Below are 18,230 nucleotides of genomic sequence, written 5' to 3'. Positions count from 1 at the left end.
GTTTTACTAGGAGTTACCTATATGCTCTCAAATTCTTTTTTTAAATAACATTACCAAAAAAATGTTTCACACTATGTTAAACGATTAGAATGCAGAATGTGGAAGATAGTTGTGAACGTGTATTGTACAGATATTCTTTTATGTGTAAAAGTATTGGATGATGTTATATATCTTTGACGCATTGTGTCATCCGCTACTACTGACTGTACGTACAGAACTGTCATCCACAATACTGTTAAGAGGGAAGAATAGCTTTGCGATCGTAACATAATAACTGTACTTTTTCTATGAAATTCCATTTCGGGAGAAAACGGTTTCCACCAACTAAATCTTAACAAATCATTTTGATCGATCGCTTCTGCATAATATATTCTAGGTTTCCCTTTTGTGAAATTTTTGAAAAAAAAAAGGAAAACCTATATACCTAGTCTTTCATTATGTCTATAACATACTAAAAAATAATGGAGAATGGAAAATATTTAGAAGTGGAAAAATGTTTTCTCTTGTTGTATGGACGGTCACGTGCTTCCCTCTTAACAATAATATTACAATTACGTAGAATACAATCAGCAAGAAACTTTCGGAACGGCCCTCGTAATATAATTCTTCTTCAGGTACCAAGACAACTACGACGCTCAAATAGAACAGAACACGATAAACAAGTTCCCCGAGAGCGGCTCCGGGCAGAGCAGTCCCCGCAGCGTCAGTCCAGGATCTGATGATGGAAACCGGTCGGGGTCCTACAGCCCACCCATCTCACCAGGCGTTGAGGGTGGCAATGAGGAATATGAGAGCTATAGACCAGGTAAGGCTTACTCAGGACAGAGTAGTCCCCGCAGCGGCATCCCAGGGTCTGGTAACGGAAACCGGTCGGAGTCCTACAGTCCACCCATCTCACCAGGACGAGTTGAATGGGGCAATGAGGAATACGAGAGTTATAGGCCTGGTAAGTTTTACTCAGGCCCGAACAGTCCTCGCAGCGGCAGCCCAGGGTTTGATGACGAAAACCGGTCTGGGTCCTAAAGCCCACCCATTTCACTAGGAGTTGAGGGTGGCAATGGGGAAAACGAGAGCTATAGACCGGGTGAGTGGATTGTTTAATTTATTAAGCCCAGGGTCTGATGATAGAAACCGGTCGGGGTCCTACAGCCCACTCATCTCGCCAGGAGTTGAGGGTGGCAATGAAGAATACGAAAGCTATAGACCAAGTAAGTTTTACTCAGGACAGAGTAGTACTTGCAGCGGCAGTCTAGGGTCTGATGATGGCAACCGGTCGGGGTCCTACGGCCCACCCATCTCACCAGTAGTTGAAGGTGGCAATGAGGAATAGTAGAGTTATAGGCTAGTACGTTTTACTCAGAACAGAACAGTCCTCGCAGCGGCAGCCCAGGGTCTGATGACGAAAACCGGTCGGGTTCCTAAAGCCCACCCATCTCACCAGGAATTATGGGTGGCAATGAGAAGTACGAGAGCTATAGACCTGGTGAGTGGATTGTTTAATTTATTAAGTCCAGGGTCTGATGATGGAAATCGGTCGGGGTCCTACAGCCCACCCATCCCACCAGGAGTTGAAGGTGGCAATGAAGAATACCAGAGTTATAGGGCCGGTAAATTTTACTCAGGGCAGAACAGTCCTCGCAGCGGCAGCCCAGGGTCTGATGATGGGAACCGGTCTGGAAGCTACAGCCATCCGACACCACCAGGAGTGGAAGGGGGCAATGAGGACTATGAGAGTTATAGATCTGGTAAGTTTTGAGTCAGGGCAGAGCAGTCCTCGCAGCGGCAGCTCAGGGTCTTATGAAGGAAACCGGGCCGTTCAGGATCCCACCATGGCTAGTTTGTACACTTCCTCTTGTGTAGTACTTTAGTTTAATTACCTTATACGATAGTTTCTAGCTCTCACCCTAAAATCCCTGGACATAAGGAGTGTCAAGTAAAATCTACCTCTTTTTCCAGGAATAGTCCCCAAACCCGGGTTACTCCCGCAGCCGCCCGTGATGGCGCAGTCCCCCCTCTTCAACTACCAGATGCCGGGCCCCCTGCCCTCAGCCTTCCACCACCCTGGAGACAGGGTCCTGCATCACATGCAGCTCGAGTGGCTGGCCAGGACTGGCATGTTCTACCACCGAATACCAGAGCTTGGAGGTAAGGGGCCAGTTAAATATATTAACCCCGTTGGTAGGCGGTCGATTAATTGAAATAAAATCAAAATTCCAGCAACTCAAAAATGACGTATGCCACTTGAAGAGTTTAACCGGTCACTCGCGTAATTTTAATCAACATGTTTCGATCCCGTCTCCTCAACTTTTTTTATCTTCACCTTAAATTCCTTATATTTTTTTCACCGACCCCTTAAAAAATTAATTAGACTTACCACTTAAGACTTTATTAATGGACTTAGGTTAGTTGGTGCATAGCGGCACGAGGGGCACGATGTTGCACACTCATTGCAGCATCAGGCTTATTTTTCTTATTTGTCTATTATAAATTCAAATTCAAAATTGACTTAAAAAAGAGATTGACATTCTGATTACTTCAGGTTACATATTTTTACACACGAAAAATTGATTGATATATTGGTTGTTTCGTTGATGAGATTTTTTGTTTATTAAAACAGATATATTTATATATATTTATTAAAATAATATTCGAAGGTTATTTTATTAATTACAGTCCACCATTCCATACCATCTTTTTTAACATAATAATTAATTTAATTAAAAGTTTCAATAACATTACATTTCAATGCCTTTCTCGCCAGTATCAATACCGTATGCATTTAACGTCATCCGTTCAATAATGCATTTCTCACCCTCGCCACTGCATAATAGAGGAGGTGGCAAACAACCAAACAGGTGACATGTGGCTAAGTCCCCTCGCAAACATTGAACACATAAAACGTTTTAGTCTTTCTAGTATTGACATAAAGGTTAATTTTGCTTGTCTGAAAAAGGGACCAGCATATGTGACAGGTTGGAGCTTGGATTATCCCGGCGTTGATGTGGTCGGATAGGATGTCAGTTGTGCGGATAACGTGATTAGGGATATTTTGACAGTTCGTCGTGGTTGTGACAGTCAAAAATATTTTCACCACACCAGCTGGTAAAGCCTCTCTTGATTGTTCAAAAACTGATGAGAAAGTTGTATTTTATCCACATGTGGGGCAAAGTAATGTGATGGTAGAGTTGACTTTTAAATGATGATTTTGAATGATGAATTGATTTAGTTTGATTTTGTTTGATATCTTACTGTTCATATTATCTTCGGGTTGGAATGGTCAATTTTTTTTAATGACTTTTAAATGATGATTTTGAATAATAAATTGATTTGGTTTGATTTTATTTGATATCTTACTGTTCATATTATCTTCGGGTTGGAATGGTCAATTTTTTTTAATGACTTTTAAATGATGATTTTGAATAATAAATTGATTTGGTTTGATTTTATTTGATATCTTACTGTTCATATTATCTTCCGGTTGGAATGGTCATTTTTTTTAATACTACGACTGTGTTTCACTTGGGGGCATAATTTGATTAACCCTGCTTTGAAACCTCGCAACGATCAGGACCCCATGCTTTTTACGAACCACTCGCTACGCTCGTTTCAATTTTGGAATCTTTCGCTTGCTCGGATATCAATATTAGCACGAGCGGTTAAACAACAACTTTGTCCCTATGTAAAACAAAGTTCTAATAGAATCGCACCAAACCATTTGCAATAGCAATGTCATCATTTATGTTCTATGAAAATATGACGTCTATAATGACACTACCTCACTTTGTTCTGTTCAAGGTTCAAAGTTAGTTTACACGTACTTTTTGATACTGGCCCTTAATGCCAAAAAACTTAAATGGCCTAATTGTCAGTCGTCATGCACTCCCTTGTTGCTTATCAATCGTCCCCTCGGTTAGTGAGGTGGCACCCCTGTGCACACAGTGTGACAACCCTGACTTGTTAGCTGGTATTATGTGGAAATGGACTTTTTTTTAAAGATTCACTAAATAGTGTAATTGGCTACTTACTTGACAGTTTTGTAAATAATGTCAAACGATCTTGATTTTCCTGAGGATCAAATGTCTATATGGGACTCATGGCATTTAGGCAACACAAAGATCAGAAATGAGAGTTAAAGCGCACTCGACGATTGAAACGCCTCTAACAAAATGATATTGTAATGTGACGTCACATTACGTAAGTCTGTCCTAAATTACTATTTATTTTTCAATAAAATATTATACTATTTATTTTTCAATAAAATATAAAGAATCGAATGGTACCATTTTATTTTTTATTTTAGTAAGTTAACAAAAATATTTTTTTTTGCGACTTTGTAGCCTTGTATTTTTTATAATCTCAATGTCTTTTTAAATTTTACTTTTTTTATATTGGATGGCTCATTTTCTATCCATCTAGCTAAACTTTGTTATAATAATCAACATGTGTCAAGTACCAAATAGTCAATAGTCATGTTGCTTATCAATCGTCCCCTCGATGAGCAAAAATAAATTTTACAGTACATATGGTGCTACTTTATAGCACTAGTGCGAAAACTAGCATATTACGTTACTGTGTCGAACATTTTAAGGGCCATATGTACTGTAAAACGTTGTACGATACATGTGCGAATAGGTGATTCGCAACTCGTGTCGATTTAAAACACTCCCTTCGGTCGTGTTTTAATTTATCGCCACTCGTTTCGAATTTCCTATTTTTCGCACTTGTATCGTAATGTACTATTAAGTCAATTTTAGTTCCGATTGGACTCAAGAGCTTGTTACACTACACCTTACTGAATTTAGTAAGTATTACACGATAAGAGATATATTATATCGTTTCTCACGTATAGTGACGTCCCTCTCGTCAGATAATAAATTGAGGAGGTTGCTAGAAGCTTTCAATTTAGAAGTTCAATGAAAATTAAATGAAATTAAATTAATTTATTTTATTATAGTTTATGTCGTTCTTGTATCGTTCATAATTAATGTATTGCTTGTTAGAAGTATATTTTGTTTGTAAATTGTAAATAGTATTTATTTATTTATTTATTTAATCTTTATTGCACAAAAGAAAACAATCTTATAGTACAAAAGGCGGACTTAATGCCACGAGGCATTCTCTACCAGTCAACCTTAAGGCTAAGCAGAGAGATTGAGAGCGGTGCTACAATTACAATAACAAAACAAATCAAGCTAAAATACATAAAATAACATATACATACAAACATAATACACACATACATATATAAATAAATAAATATATATACATATAGGTACTTATAGGTAGTAAATTTTGTAAATAGTACAGATCTTAGTATTAGTTATTAATAATCACGGAAGAGCGGTGCCTCCCAACACAGGCAATATTGCTTACCGGGAGACACCATCCCCTAAATTATATCAACTGTATTTCATGAAATAAAGAATTTTGTATTTTTTTTTTGTAAGTTGGTAACTATTCGAATTTTTTAGCTACACAAAAAACAGTATCCTGCGTCACACTCAAAAGGACGTATTATTATCTTAAACACTAAAATTACAATTATCAGGTATACATAAATAACCATTGAAGACAGTACCTACCAGCCTACCACGAGACAATGATACATGATACTGTTAGGTATTGGCCACAAAATACTAAATAGATGTCCAAATATACCTTAAATATTATAATATAGAAATAGGAAGCCAGCACGATCATTCTTCGTCATTATTGCCAGTGTTTGACCATTGCTAATATACGATTATAAGAAAAATATTGATATTGTACTATTTTATCCAACAAATAGAAAAAAACGACAGTAATCTAGGTAAACGACTCGTAATCTCTTCAAATGCCCCATTTTTAAGATAAATTATCTTATCCTAGAGATATGGAAGCTGACACAGATGTATGATTAATCTCCTTATTTACTATTATTATGTGTCACTCCATGTACTTGTGTTTTATCTTTGATAGACTGTACGTGTTGCAATAAAAGTCGATCAAAGTAGGTAAACTATCGTTTTAAGATATGATTTTACACTTTTTTAACAAATAAGATTGTATCTCGATATACTTACTCATAAAAGTTTTGCAACGCAAACTTTCCGCTACCCAATTGTTAGAAAGAGATCGCTCTTTAGCGATAAGAAAGTTGTTTGCGTCTAATTAATCAATTGTGATCCTGGAGTTGTATCTTTCTGGCGCACCGTTTTTTTTTTGGGAATATACTCAAAATGGTAGAAATCGGCATAAAGAATTATAACCATTGTGAGTCCGCTGTGATAATTTCTCAACGAAGTAACTATTTTTTTTACATTTATATGTATGAAGCTTATCGCGTGGTCTGCAATGAGAGACCAATGTGTCTCTTCCTGTCATTTAATGTATCCATTTTTTTATATTCATTCATTCATTGTCTTCATCTGTCTCTCGCTAGCCTACTTTTATAAGTACTTACTTACTGCTGTGGCGCAGTGACCCAAAGTGGATCTTGGTCTCCGACAAAGACCGCCATGCTTCTCTGTCCAAAGCCGTTTCTGTCCAGTAGACGGCGCCGAGTTCGCTAAGGTCTTTTTGCACTTGGTCTCTTCAGCGTTTAGAGTTAAAACTCTAAACTATAAATAGTGGTTAATAAAAAGTCCGCTGCCGTACCATGTACCATTTGGCAAAGCAAATTGAGGATGGTTAAATATAATCGTGGCAATAAAAATACTGTTACTTTAAGTTTAAACCAAAGGGTGAGGAGGGGCTCTAAATAAAGTGGTCATTAAAATTACACGATTAAAAGGTATTTGAATGTTATATAACAGTTAGATACTTATTTATTTAGAATCTAGAAGATGTCGATGTCAACTTTAGCCAGTCTTCTCCGAGACCACGGGGACAACGTCCTCGAAACGTCGGAGGTAAATTTAAAACATAATACCCGATTATGTCCCGTTTCTATAATTTAACAATAGAATATTTCTATTATAAAATTTAGATACCGTAAAACGGGGTGAATAGGGACGGCTGGAGTGAATAGGGACGCAATTTAACATGAGATTTTCCTGACTATTTCTTAATATCTTCCCACACAAATTGTATCATATAAAATCTACAATTATTTTCAATCGTCTGATGATAGAGTTTGTGTGGGTAGAGTGTAGACATTAAGAGATTGGCAGGTAAATCTCATTTTTTGTTTTGTCCCTATTCACCCCATCCATCCCTATTCACCCCGGTTGACGGTACTTAATTTTTAGAGTTATCGGGGTTAAAATTGTACTGGATATAATCGTGCCGGGGGAAGGGGATCTAAATTTACTTCGTGTTTATGAGGTTCAATATATCGTAATACGGTTTTTGGATATGAAGGATAGGGAATAGTATTTTATTTTATGTTAGTGGTGTTCCACATAACTTTTGGCCGTAAACTAAAATCGAACTTCCTCGGACAATGTGTCAGCATTGCGATACAACGAGGAAATGCCGCCAGCATCCTTGTCACAATGCCTCAAGGGCCTATTTTAGATTTAAGCTAGTTATAGTTAGCCCCTGTATATATCCATTATGTATATTGTTATTGTAAATAAATCGAACTTGAAGTCAAAAAATAATAGCCACGCTAACTATAGAAATATTAGTAAACGTGAATATTATTATCAGTGTCTCCCTCCCGCGGTCTAAAAGATTAGGCCATAAACGATGGCATTATAGCCATCTGTCACAATTTGGCTTATTTGTATAATTGTAATAATAGAATGACTGGTTGGAAAGTAATCCTTTACTGAGTTAAATGGTTTGGTAGAACGGATGGATAGACCGATACAAAATGGCCTAAACGTTGACATTTTTTGACGGCGGAATATTGTTGATAATTTAAAGAAACGATTCCAGCCAAAGTCAAAGCCAACGTTAAATAAAATAAACATTTATTTCAGATATTGGTTCAGACACTGTTTGTTTTAACTTAGTTTAGCACAATAAAAATTATGTTACTCAATACAATATAATTTGACGACCGGTTTGGCCTAGTGACCCTGCCTACGAAGCTGATGGTCCCGGGCTCAAATCCTGGTGAGGGCATTTATTCGTGTGATGAGTATGGATATTTGTTCCTGAGTCATGGGTGTTTTCTATGTATTTAAGTATTTATAAATATTTATATATTATATATATCGTTGTCTAAGTACCCTCAATACAAGCCTTATTGAGCTTACTGTGGGACTTATTCAATTTGTGTAATAATGTCCTATAATATTTAATACTCAATATTTTATTGCAAATTCACAAAGTGGTTGTACAGGTGGTAAACTTATAAGCTAGGTCTTTGTGAACCCTGTTGGGCACTGCAATATTATTATTTACAATTCCAAGGAGAGGAGAATTTGTGAATGTTAATAACATAATGATAATTTTAATACTAATAACTTAAAATTAAATATTCTAGTATTTAACAGGAGCCAGGCACATACACCATACACCACATAAGTAGCTACCACTTAGCGCTGAGTGTACCCTGATCTAGTGCACAAGCAGCTGTGGGTTAAGAGGAATAATAGTTGTGATTTTTCCATACAAACGCTCTCGACTGTTTCCTCAGCAATGATTTCTTTAAATAAAATCAATATCAACAATATCTGCGCCGCTATGTTTTGCTTTTTAGGGTTCCGTAGCCAAATGGCAAAAAACGGAACCCTTATAGATTCGTCATGTCCGTCTGTCTGTCCGATTCTGTCACAGCCACTTTTTTCCGAAACTACTACTATACTGTTCAAACTTGGTAAGTAGATGTATTCTATGAACCGCATTATGATGTTTACACAAAAATAGAAAAAAAAAACAATAAATTTTGGGGGTCCCCCATACTTAGAACTGAAACTCAAAAAATCTTTTTTCTTCAAACCCATACGTGTGGGGTATCTAATATATTGAGGTTTCTAATATCATTTTTTTCTAAACTGAATAGTTTGGACGAGAGACACTTCCAAAGTGTGTCCCCCCCCCCCCCCCGTAACTTCTAAAATAACAGAATGAAAAATCTAAAAAAAATATATGATATACATTCCCATGCAAACTTCCACCGAAAATTGGTTTGAACGAGATCTAGTAAGTAGTTTTTTTTAATACCTCATAAAAATTAAAAAAAATTTTTTTTTTTCATCAAACCCATAAGTGTGGGTTATCTAGGGATAGGTCTTCAAAAATGATATTTAGGTTTCTAATATCATTTTTTTCTAAACTGAATAGTTTGCGCGAGAGACACTTCCAAAGTGAAAAAATGTGTGTCCCCCCCCTGTAACTTCTAAAATAACAGAATGAAAAATCTAAAAAAAATATATGATATACATTACCATGCAAACTTCCACCGAAAATTGGTTTGAACCAGATCTAGTAAGTAATTTTTTTAATACGTCATAAATGGTACGGAACCCTTCATGGGCGAGTCCGACTCGCACTTGGCCGCTTTTTTGAATTATTTTATTTTGAAGAAACTTACAGCGCCTCGAAAATCGCAAAAACGGCTCAATTGAATTGGCTGCAAAAAAGGCGCAGTATACAAATATGACAACAAATATCCAAGCGCCATAGATTATTTTCTTCCTCTTGCAGTTCCCAAAACTTCAAAATGATTGGTTGCGTAAATAAATTAATAATAATAGTATTTACAATAGCTTCTACGCCAGCTGGGACCGATTTACGGGTATTTGTGCCCGTGAATGGGTTCTAGCTGGTGTGTTACATAACATCAAACTTGTCTCAAAGGGCCTCTGTGCTGTTGGCTTCTGCCCCAGGCATGCCTCCCGAAGGTCCCCATGGTGGATTGATGACAAGTGTGGTGTTCCTGCCGGTGAGTAAGGTTGCCATAGCCCAACGAGGGTGCGGAGTGTTAGGGTCGGCAACGCGCATGTAACTCCTCTGGAGTTGCAGGCGTACATAGGCTACGGAGACTGCTTGCCATCAGGCGGGCCGTATGCTTGTTTGCCACCGACGTAGTGTAAAATAAAATAAAATAAACCGATGTGTCCGAAACGTCAGAAGTAATTTTAAATCTTATACCTACCTTTCAACGATATCTTATGTATGTATAGACGTTTTTCGGAAACGGCCCTATCTATTTGGATGTTTGCTATATGGGTTTTCGAGGGCGAAAATCGATCTAGCGTGGTATCTTTGAGAAAACGCGCATCTTTGAGTTTTCATATGTTTTCCGAGCAAATATCGCTCGGTCTCCCAGATATTTCTACGTTTATTTGCAATCATGTCTCATTTTAGTTCATTAAAACACATTTCTGCATTGTGCGTTTGTGTCACCTAAACACATAACACATAAGTCACTAATTATGAATTAACTTGCCACCCGAGTCTGCTGCAAATCTGATTTAAAAATCAACCGTGAGGGCTTAGAGGACGAGGCGGGGCGCGTGTGCGAGAGGTCGAGGCACTTCGAAAATTATACCACATTAAATATGTACATAATGACACCGAATGTGAATGATAAGTTTTAAACAAACTGAAAGTACATGGAATAATATAACCTTTACTATTCAACTAGAGGAACTAAAGACATCAACGCGTACTGTTAACTTCTACTAATTAATTTCAATTATATCTAAAGAAAATACTCTTTTCATATATTGATTTTCGTACATTGAACCGCCTGTTGCCCTCTCTATTGCACACGCATAATTATATTGCCGTCACTTACGCACAGTGATGGGCGGGACAGCAATATAATTATAAGCGTGCAAAAGAAAAGACAGGCGGTTCAATGTACGATAATCTATATGTGAGGCGTTTCTGCTTTAGTTATCAATGAATCTTAATGAAAACAAAATTTACAAAATATTCCAGTAAATTAAATCCGTTGTGGTTTTTCTTTTAATATTCTTCGAACCGATTTTAGGAGTTTCAGAATTAGAAATTAAATGCGGTTCTATGTTTTCGGCTCGGTCTCGGAACGCCTTGTTGGGGACTCGGTGACAATGCGGAAAACTTGGGGTCATCTCGGTGAGTACTCAGCTCTGGTCGGAACGGGACCGTTTTAAGAATGACTCACCTCACTGTTTTGAGGACATACGCACGGGAGGAGACGCGCGGGCGGCGGACAGAGCGCGACGTCATCGCGGCAAGCCGCGAGCGCCGCGGGGCTCACACTCGGCTTCACATACTCCACCGGCAACGGACGAATACCGTATTAGTTCATTATAATTGTTTGGCCGGGATTTATCTGTAATTAAGGCGGAATAAACCAGCCTATCTTTATACAGTCCGCATTTTTTACGTCCAGTAGGACCCTAACACTCACGCTAGAACTGCCTGGGTCCGGGGCGAGGCAACCCACACTTCATTTTCTATGACAGGTGATTACGTTTTGCTTTCTATAGAAATCGAAGTGTCGGATACCTCGGCCTGACGTGAGTCATGCTTTAATGTTAGTTTTTTATACTACGTCGGTGGCAAACAAGCAGTAAGCAGTCTCCGTAGCCTATGTACTGTGTAACTCCAGAGGAGTTACATGCGCGTTGCCGACCCTGTCACTCCGCACCCTCGTTGAGCTCTAGCAAGCTTACTCACCGGCAGAAACACAACACTATGAGAAGGGTCTAGTGTGTTCTGTAAGGTACTTCCCCTGTTGGGCTCTGCTCTAGATCTGGAATGACATCCACTGTGCTGTGCCCTACCACACAAAGCGAGATGACATTCACAATGCCCATACCTCTCTTTTGGACGTAGGTTAAGGACATATTCGTGTCCAAGTTATCCTTTAAACCTAATCAAATGAACATCCTTACCGCCGGAGATACCCCAGCATAATCATTCCCCGCTGGCAGTAGCGCCGCACCCGCGGGGCCTTAAGCCAATTACCGGCAGCCAATTTGTTCGCACAAACAAAGGGACTCGCCGTAGGGACGAGACACCGACGTATCGATATAAATATCGATGCAAAATATAATTTGTTAGTAACAGTTTTGAATTCGTAAAAACTAGTGCCTACGCCAAATCTTGGGATTAGTTGTCAAGCGGACCCCAGGCTCCCATGAGCCGTTTACAGTTTTAGTTTTTACTAATTGTTTTATTGTATAACAAAATAAAATAATTTAACTGAGTACGTGGTATCTCTTAAAGCGTTCGCTAAATGTTATTGTATGGGAACGTGCGTGACGTTGATCAGTCTGGTAACTATGGTTGGTGCCAAGGGCGTATTTACCATAGGGCCAAGGGGGCCATGGCCCGGGGCGGCAGATTGCAAAGGGCGGCAAACTAAGCAAAGCTTGTACTATGGGTCATCATCCTGTCCTGGCCGGTTTAGGCCACGGCGACTGGGTTTGTACTAACTATTGAGAGCGACGAACAAGTAGCTATCAAATTACGTTATTTCTATAGAAAAATTTTCGCGCCCGCTACGCTCGCGTTTTTATTTGCTTTTTTTATTTCAATATGAAAACAATTGGATCTGAGTCCTCCTTGTAAGTATTTATACCCGTATCAGGAGAACCCGCTCTTTCTTAATGTAGGTACATAATATTCAGATAACTTAAGCTAAGCTTAAAATAATTATTAAAATTAAAACATTTGCTATTATTAGTAAAATTAAAACATAGTGATTATTGATCACTTAATGGGGCGGCGAATCTAATTGGTCCGGGGCGCCAAATTTTTAAATACGCAAATTTTTATTTTTTGGTGCAATTGGCCCTTATCGATATATTCGATATACGTATTAGTCCACCCCTAGCGCAGTAAAGGCAAAAAGGGACCGTTTTCAGCAAGAATCCGTCTAATTGGTGGAGCCGTCGAGCCGAATAACTAATTAGAGGTTGCGTTACTTTCACGAAACGTTCATATAGTCGTCTAGAACGTTCGAAGAAACCTGCTTCTGTGAGGACATTCAAAGACGAATTTTAGGCCACGTAAGCGTGACTTACTGGCAGTTCCTAAAGCGCGCACTGTGGCGTACAGGGGGCCAGCGAAAACCGAAATTCGCAAATTGCGGGGATCTTTCTCTTTTACTCTCGCCAAGACGTAAGTAGAGTGACAAAGAAAAATGCCCGCAATTGAAGAACTTCGATTTTCGCGATTATAGCCCAGGAACTCACCTTATTTCGTTCGCGCCTTACAATACCTAAACGCACTTCTCAAATCAGCACCTGACTGTGATGTTTTTGCCAGTAGTTGGAATAGTTGGTGTGACGAATGTAAGAGGTTATGTGAGGCGATGGATGATCATGCGTCGGTTAGTATTTAAGTTTATTGTTGTATAACACAACTTACTACAATAATACTACAATATGGAAAATGACTGAATGCAGTTTTGAATGGTGGATATCCGGTGAATGAAGGAACCTAAATTTGAAGTATAATGTTGCTAGATGAAATAATATATTCCTAGACAATCTTGTAAGTACAAGATGTAACAAAAATAGGGGGGATCTGTTTAGGGGCATATTCTATATCGTTTTTTGATTAGGAGAAAGTAGAATAAATAATAAATAATAACTATTATAGGACATTATTACACAAATTGACTAAGTCCCACAGTAAGCTCAATAAGGCTTGTGTTGAGGGTACTTAGACAACGATATATATAATATATAAATATTTATAAATACTTAAATACATAGAAAACACCCATGACTCAGGAACAAATATCCATGCTCATCACACGAATAAATGCCCTTACCAGGATTTGAACCCGGGACCATCAGCTTCGTAGGCAGGGTCACTACCCACTAGGCCAGGGGTTCCCAAAGTGTGCGCCGCGGCGCCCTGGTGCGCCGTAGAAAGTAAAGAGGGGCGCCGTGAGTTCTATCATTATCCGAAACCACAAATATTCGCGGGTACCTATTTGAGCGCTCGCATCGGCAAATAATATAGCGTCGTGTCACTCTTTTTCGACCGTGATTTTAAATTTACAAGGGCGCCGTTGCAAAATACTAAACTTGTAACTGCGCCGCATGTTGAAAAAGATTGGGAACCCCTGCACTAGGCCAAACCGGTCGTACAACAACAAACACAAGAAACATTTTTGTGACGTAAAACATTTTTACACAAAAAAACTGGCGTACTGGAAGAGAGGCCTATGCTCAGCAGTGGGCGATAAAAGGCTGATATGATGATGATGATGATGATGAAAACATTTTTAGCTTTTGTATAGAGGGTTGGCCGATTTGTATGAACAGTACCATAGAAAAAAAAATTGTTGTTACAAAAAATCTTCTACTTGTTCCTAATAAAAACACGGTTCCGAATATGCTCTTAAACGAATCCCCATTTTGTATAAAGATAAAGAAAGAAGAATATCTTTCTCCCTTCGGTCGTGTTTTTTATCGCCACTCGTTGCGAATTTCCTACCTTTCACACTTGTATCGTAATTCACTAGCACATTATGTAACTATGTCGAAAATTTAAAGGGCCATATGTACTGTAAAACTTTGTACGATACATGTGCGAATAGGTAATTCGCAACTCGTGTCGATTCAAAACACTCGGTCGTGTTTTAATTTACCGCATCTGTGTTCAATTTTCTATTTTTCGCACTTGTATCGTATACCGAGGTTCTACAGTATGAGGTTCTTCAAAAGAGGAGTGTACATATTTTTAAGCGGTCGGCAACGCGCATGTAACACCTCTGGAGTTGCAGGCGTCCATAAGCTACGGTGACTGCTTAACATCAGGCGGATCATATGCTTGTATGCCACCGTCGTGTTATTAAAAAAAAATTATCACCGTATTTTTGTGCCACCTCTGCAACCTATTTTCTTACTCAACTGTACACGCTAGAAATTAATCAAAACAACAATTTCCCTGTAGGTAACAAATGTTCCAAACTTTTTACTAACAAAACACTTACGGAAAAACATCATAAACGCCACCAATTCCATACAAACATAAAACATTATTACTTAAGTTATCGTTAAAAAGGTATTAAGCGCCATAGTTTTTGTATACACATAAGACGTTATTGTGAAGTGAAGTGGGCGTGGCTTTACGCGCATGCGTGTGGTAAGACACTGCCTTTTTAGGGTTCCGCAGCCAAATGGCAAAAAACGGAACCCTTATAGATTCGTCATGTCCGTCTGTCTGTCCGATTATGTCACAGCCACTTTTTTTAGTGATCTTTGCTTTTCAATTGACAGTTATATTCTGTTCACTAAAGATATGTTTTTACACTTTTTGTGTACCAGCAAGCAGAAAGCAGATTGCGATGGTTTGGCCATGTTCAACGCCGTTGCGATGACCATATTACAAGGAGTGTAACCACCGAAGGTGCTGGGGTCACAAGGGGAAGAGGCCGACCGCTGACAAACTGGGCTTCGACCATCAAAAAAGACCTACTGACACAAGGCTTGACGCCGGATATGACAAAAGACCGCCAAAAGTGGCGCCAGAGTGTTATATGTGCCGACCCCAAGTAAATGGGATAAGGCAAGGATAATGATGATGTGTACCAGCAACTAAAATAACAGTTTTATTTTTCTACTGCACAATCAGTCCAATCCAACTGTCATTTTAGTACAAAACCAGACAGATAAGTAGTAGTATAGTAATTTTTAGGTTTTTTAGGGTTCCGTACCCAAAGGGTTAAACGGGACCCTATTACTGAGACTTCGCTGTCCGTCCGTCCGTCTGTCACCAGGCTGTATCTCATGAACCGTGATAGCTAGATAGTTGAAATTTTCACAGATGATGTATTTCTGTAGTCGCTATAATAACAAATACTAAAAACAGAATAAAATAAATATTTAAGGGGGGCTCCCATACAACAAACATATTTTATTGCCGTTTTTATAAATAATGGTACGGAACCCTTCGTGCGCGAGTCCGACTCGCACTTGCCCGGTTTTTTTTTTTACTTCTCACGATGTCTGCAAAAAAACTTGTGCGCGCTAGGACCCCATGGACCCAGAATTCAACGGCAACAATTTTGCATTATGATTTGAAAAAAGCGCTTATGTACGGAATTTTGGAATAAATATACAGGGTGATTCAGGAGACATGAGCATGATCAAGCTTGAGCATTCAGTAAGTTATAAGCAACTGTTTCGTACCAGTATTTGTGAGATTAACGTTCTTTTATTTTTTACTGTTCAAAATAATGTTATAATTTATTTACGCCATGTATGGTCACCCTTTTTGTTTTATCCATAACAAGTGACAAATTGAATGTCATCGGAGTCTGGTTACTTTTGAAAAATCGTATCTCACTCAGTGTGACATTTTGTTTTCTTCATAATCAAACTGCTGTCATAACGGTTAAAGAGGTTTTATCTTTCTTTACTTAAGTGTTGTAGGGTGTCCATGATTGTAGATTATCAAATTTGTCCTTCCCAAAAAGTTAAATAACAGAAAAAAGCGAGATTGTTTTACTTAAATATGATGATGAACGGTTCATTAACATTTACTGATTGTGTAGGCTTAGTCCTGCTCACGTCTCATGAATCACCCTGTACAAATTGACTTTCGGTCAATTAAACAGACAGACATTAGGAGACCATGGAACCTAAAAGTAGACCGTTTTATTTGACCAAACATTTGTTTATTTGTTAATTATTATAATAAATAAATAAATTATTTTATTTCAGATACATGCAATCCATAATTACACAATCATTAATTCATTAATAGTTTTAACAAAATTAGAAAAAAATACATTAAAATTACAATCAATAATTTGCACATATAAAATTAGAAACTAAAACGTTTTTTTTTTATATACCACGACGGTGGCAAACAAGCATACGGCCCGCCTGATGGTAAGCAGTCACCGTAGCCTATGGACGCCTGCAACACCAGAGGCATTACATGCGCGATGCCGACCCTGGTATAACATACAACTAAAAGAAAAACAAAAAACATACAACTAGAGATATAAAACATACCACAGACCTTACGGATCCAGCCGCCCGTACACTTCGCGGGGACTGGACCCAAAATTTTAAACGCATAATAAAAAAAAATATATATACAACTAATAACATAAAACTAATGAATCAGTTAGACGCCCTGTGCAACTTATCACAATGAAGCTGGAAAGGGCCGTCTAGGCGCTCTTCCACGACCGTCTGAAACTTTTATGTACCTAATTAAATGTTTTAAGGTAATTTAAAGATACCCTAGGCAGGCTAGGTGCTGCTGCGCTGCTAGCTGGTGGCCTAGCGGTAAGAGCGTGCGACTTGCAATCCGGAGGTCGCGGGTTCAAACCCCGGCTCGTACCAGTCGCTTTTCGGTGAAGGAAAACATCGTGAGGAAGCCGGACTAATCCCAACAAGGCCTAGTTTACCCTCTGGGTTGGAAGGGCAGATGGCAGTCGCTTTCGTAAAAACTAGTGCCTACGCCAAATCTTGGGATTAGTTGTCAAGCGGACCCCAGGCTCCTATGAGCCGTGGCAAAATCCCGGAACAACGCGAGGAAGAAGAAGAAAGATAAGCTTTACTTTCATAACGTCGCAAAATTTTAGTAACTAAAAGAAAATGCTATTTAGCATCAATCAAAATTATTTTATTACTTCACGATCAATTAATAAATATTCTCAATCAATTTGCTAACGATAATCACCATCCAAATTGATCCTAACTTCGCCACCTGCCCATATGGCGTCACTTAGCGAAGTGGCCCTAATTGCCCAAACACCCATAAAATTGCACCCTATTCTTAACTACAACATACTGCACAAATGTCACTTAACTCAAACTATTACAAACTAGATTAGACTTTATTGCATATGAAATAAAGTTCATGTTTATTTGGAGCGCGTTGAAGGTTGATTCAATTTTGCAAATGAGGCATTAAGCTGAATTGAATTCTGCGCTAATAGTTTTTAGGTTGAAAATTCAATGTGCGTTCTAAGTGATATTTAAGGGGGTGCATTTATTTAATATTTATTAGTATAATTAATTTAATGTTTAAATTAGGGATGCAGTGAAAGTTATTTATTGTTGTTTATAGTGAGCTAATTTGTTGGTACACTTAGTGAGGGGTGACAGGTTCAATTTGTGTTGTTTAATTTTGTTGTTAATTTTATTGCTGAAATTATGGATGAGATTAAAACTGTTATTTAAATAAAGTATCGTCGATTAGAAAGGTCTATTATTGTTCTAAATATTTTATTTACGCTCGGATAATATGAAGATATTTTTTAAATTATACGTATAGTCAGAGTCCGTTTAAGCTACCTGCTTCTATGTAATTATGACGTTTGAAATAACACTTCCACACTGTGCTAAACACAGCACAGAGTTAGCTTACCTACGGACTCTAAC

At 38.3% G+C, this 18,230-nt stretch overlaps 1 protein-coding gene and 2 long non-coding RNA genes across 5 annotated transcripts in view; 2 read left to right on the top strand and 1 right to left on the bottom strand.

The window, feature by feature from the left end:
- The window catches only part of LOC133532138 (uncharacterized), a 245,128-nt gene that overhangs the window by 18,058 nt on the left and 208,840 nt on the right, over nucleotides 1-18,230 (bottom strand). The gene's annotated exons all lie outside the window — the stretch shown is intronic.
- The window catches only part of LOC133531921 (pancreas/duodenum homeobox protein 1), a 52,360-nt gene that overhangs the window by 14,114 nt on the left and 20,016 nt on the right, over nucleotides 1-18,230 (top strand). For all 3 annotated transcript variants that reach the window (XM_061870349.1, XM_061870347.1, XM_061870348.1), the window contains 2 exons: nucleotides 615-805; nucleotides 1,957-2,145. In XM_061870349.1, coding sequence (XP_061726333.1) covers nucleotides 615-805; nucleotides 1,957-2,145 — 380 coding nt within the window. The remainder of the gene's footprint in view (nucleotides 1-614; nucleotides 806-1,956; nucleotides 2,146-18,230) is intronic.
- On the top strand, nucleotides 3,184-5,434 carry LOC133532154 (uncharacterized). The gene is made up of 2 exons (XR_009801653.1): nucleotides 3,184-5,029; nucleotides 5,273-5,434. It is a non-coding gene; the product is annotated as an uncharacterized LOC133532154 (long non-coding RNA).

The sequence above is a fragment of the Cydia pomonella genome, chromosome 26 (genome assembly GCF_033807575.1).
Source record: "Cydia pomonella isolate Wapato2018A chromosome 26, ilCydPomo1, whole genome shotgun sequence".
Classification (NCBI taxonomy): Eukaryota; Metazoa; Arthropoda; class Insecta; order Lepidoptera; family Tortricidae; genus Cydia; species Cydia pomonella.
The sequence above is the reverse complement of the archived record's forward strand: the minus strand, read 5'-3'. Positions and strand labels throughout refer to the sequence as shown.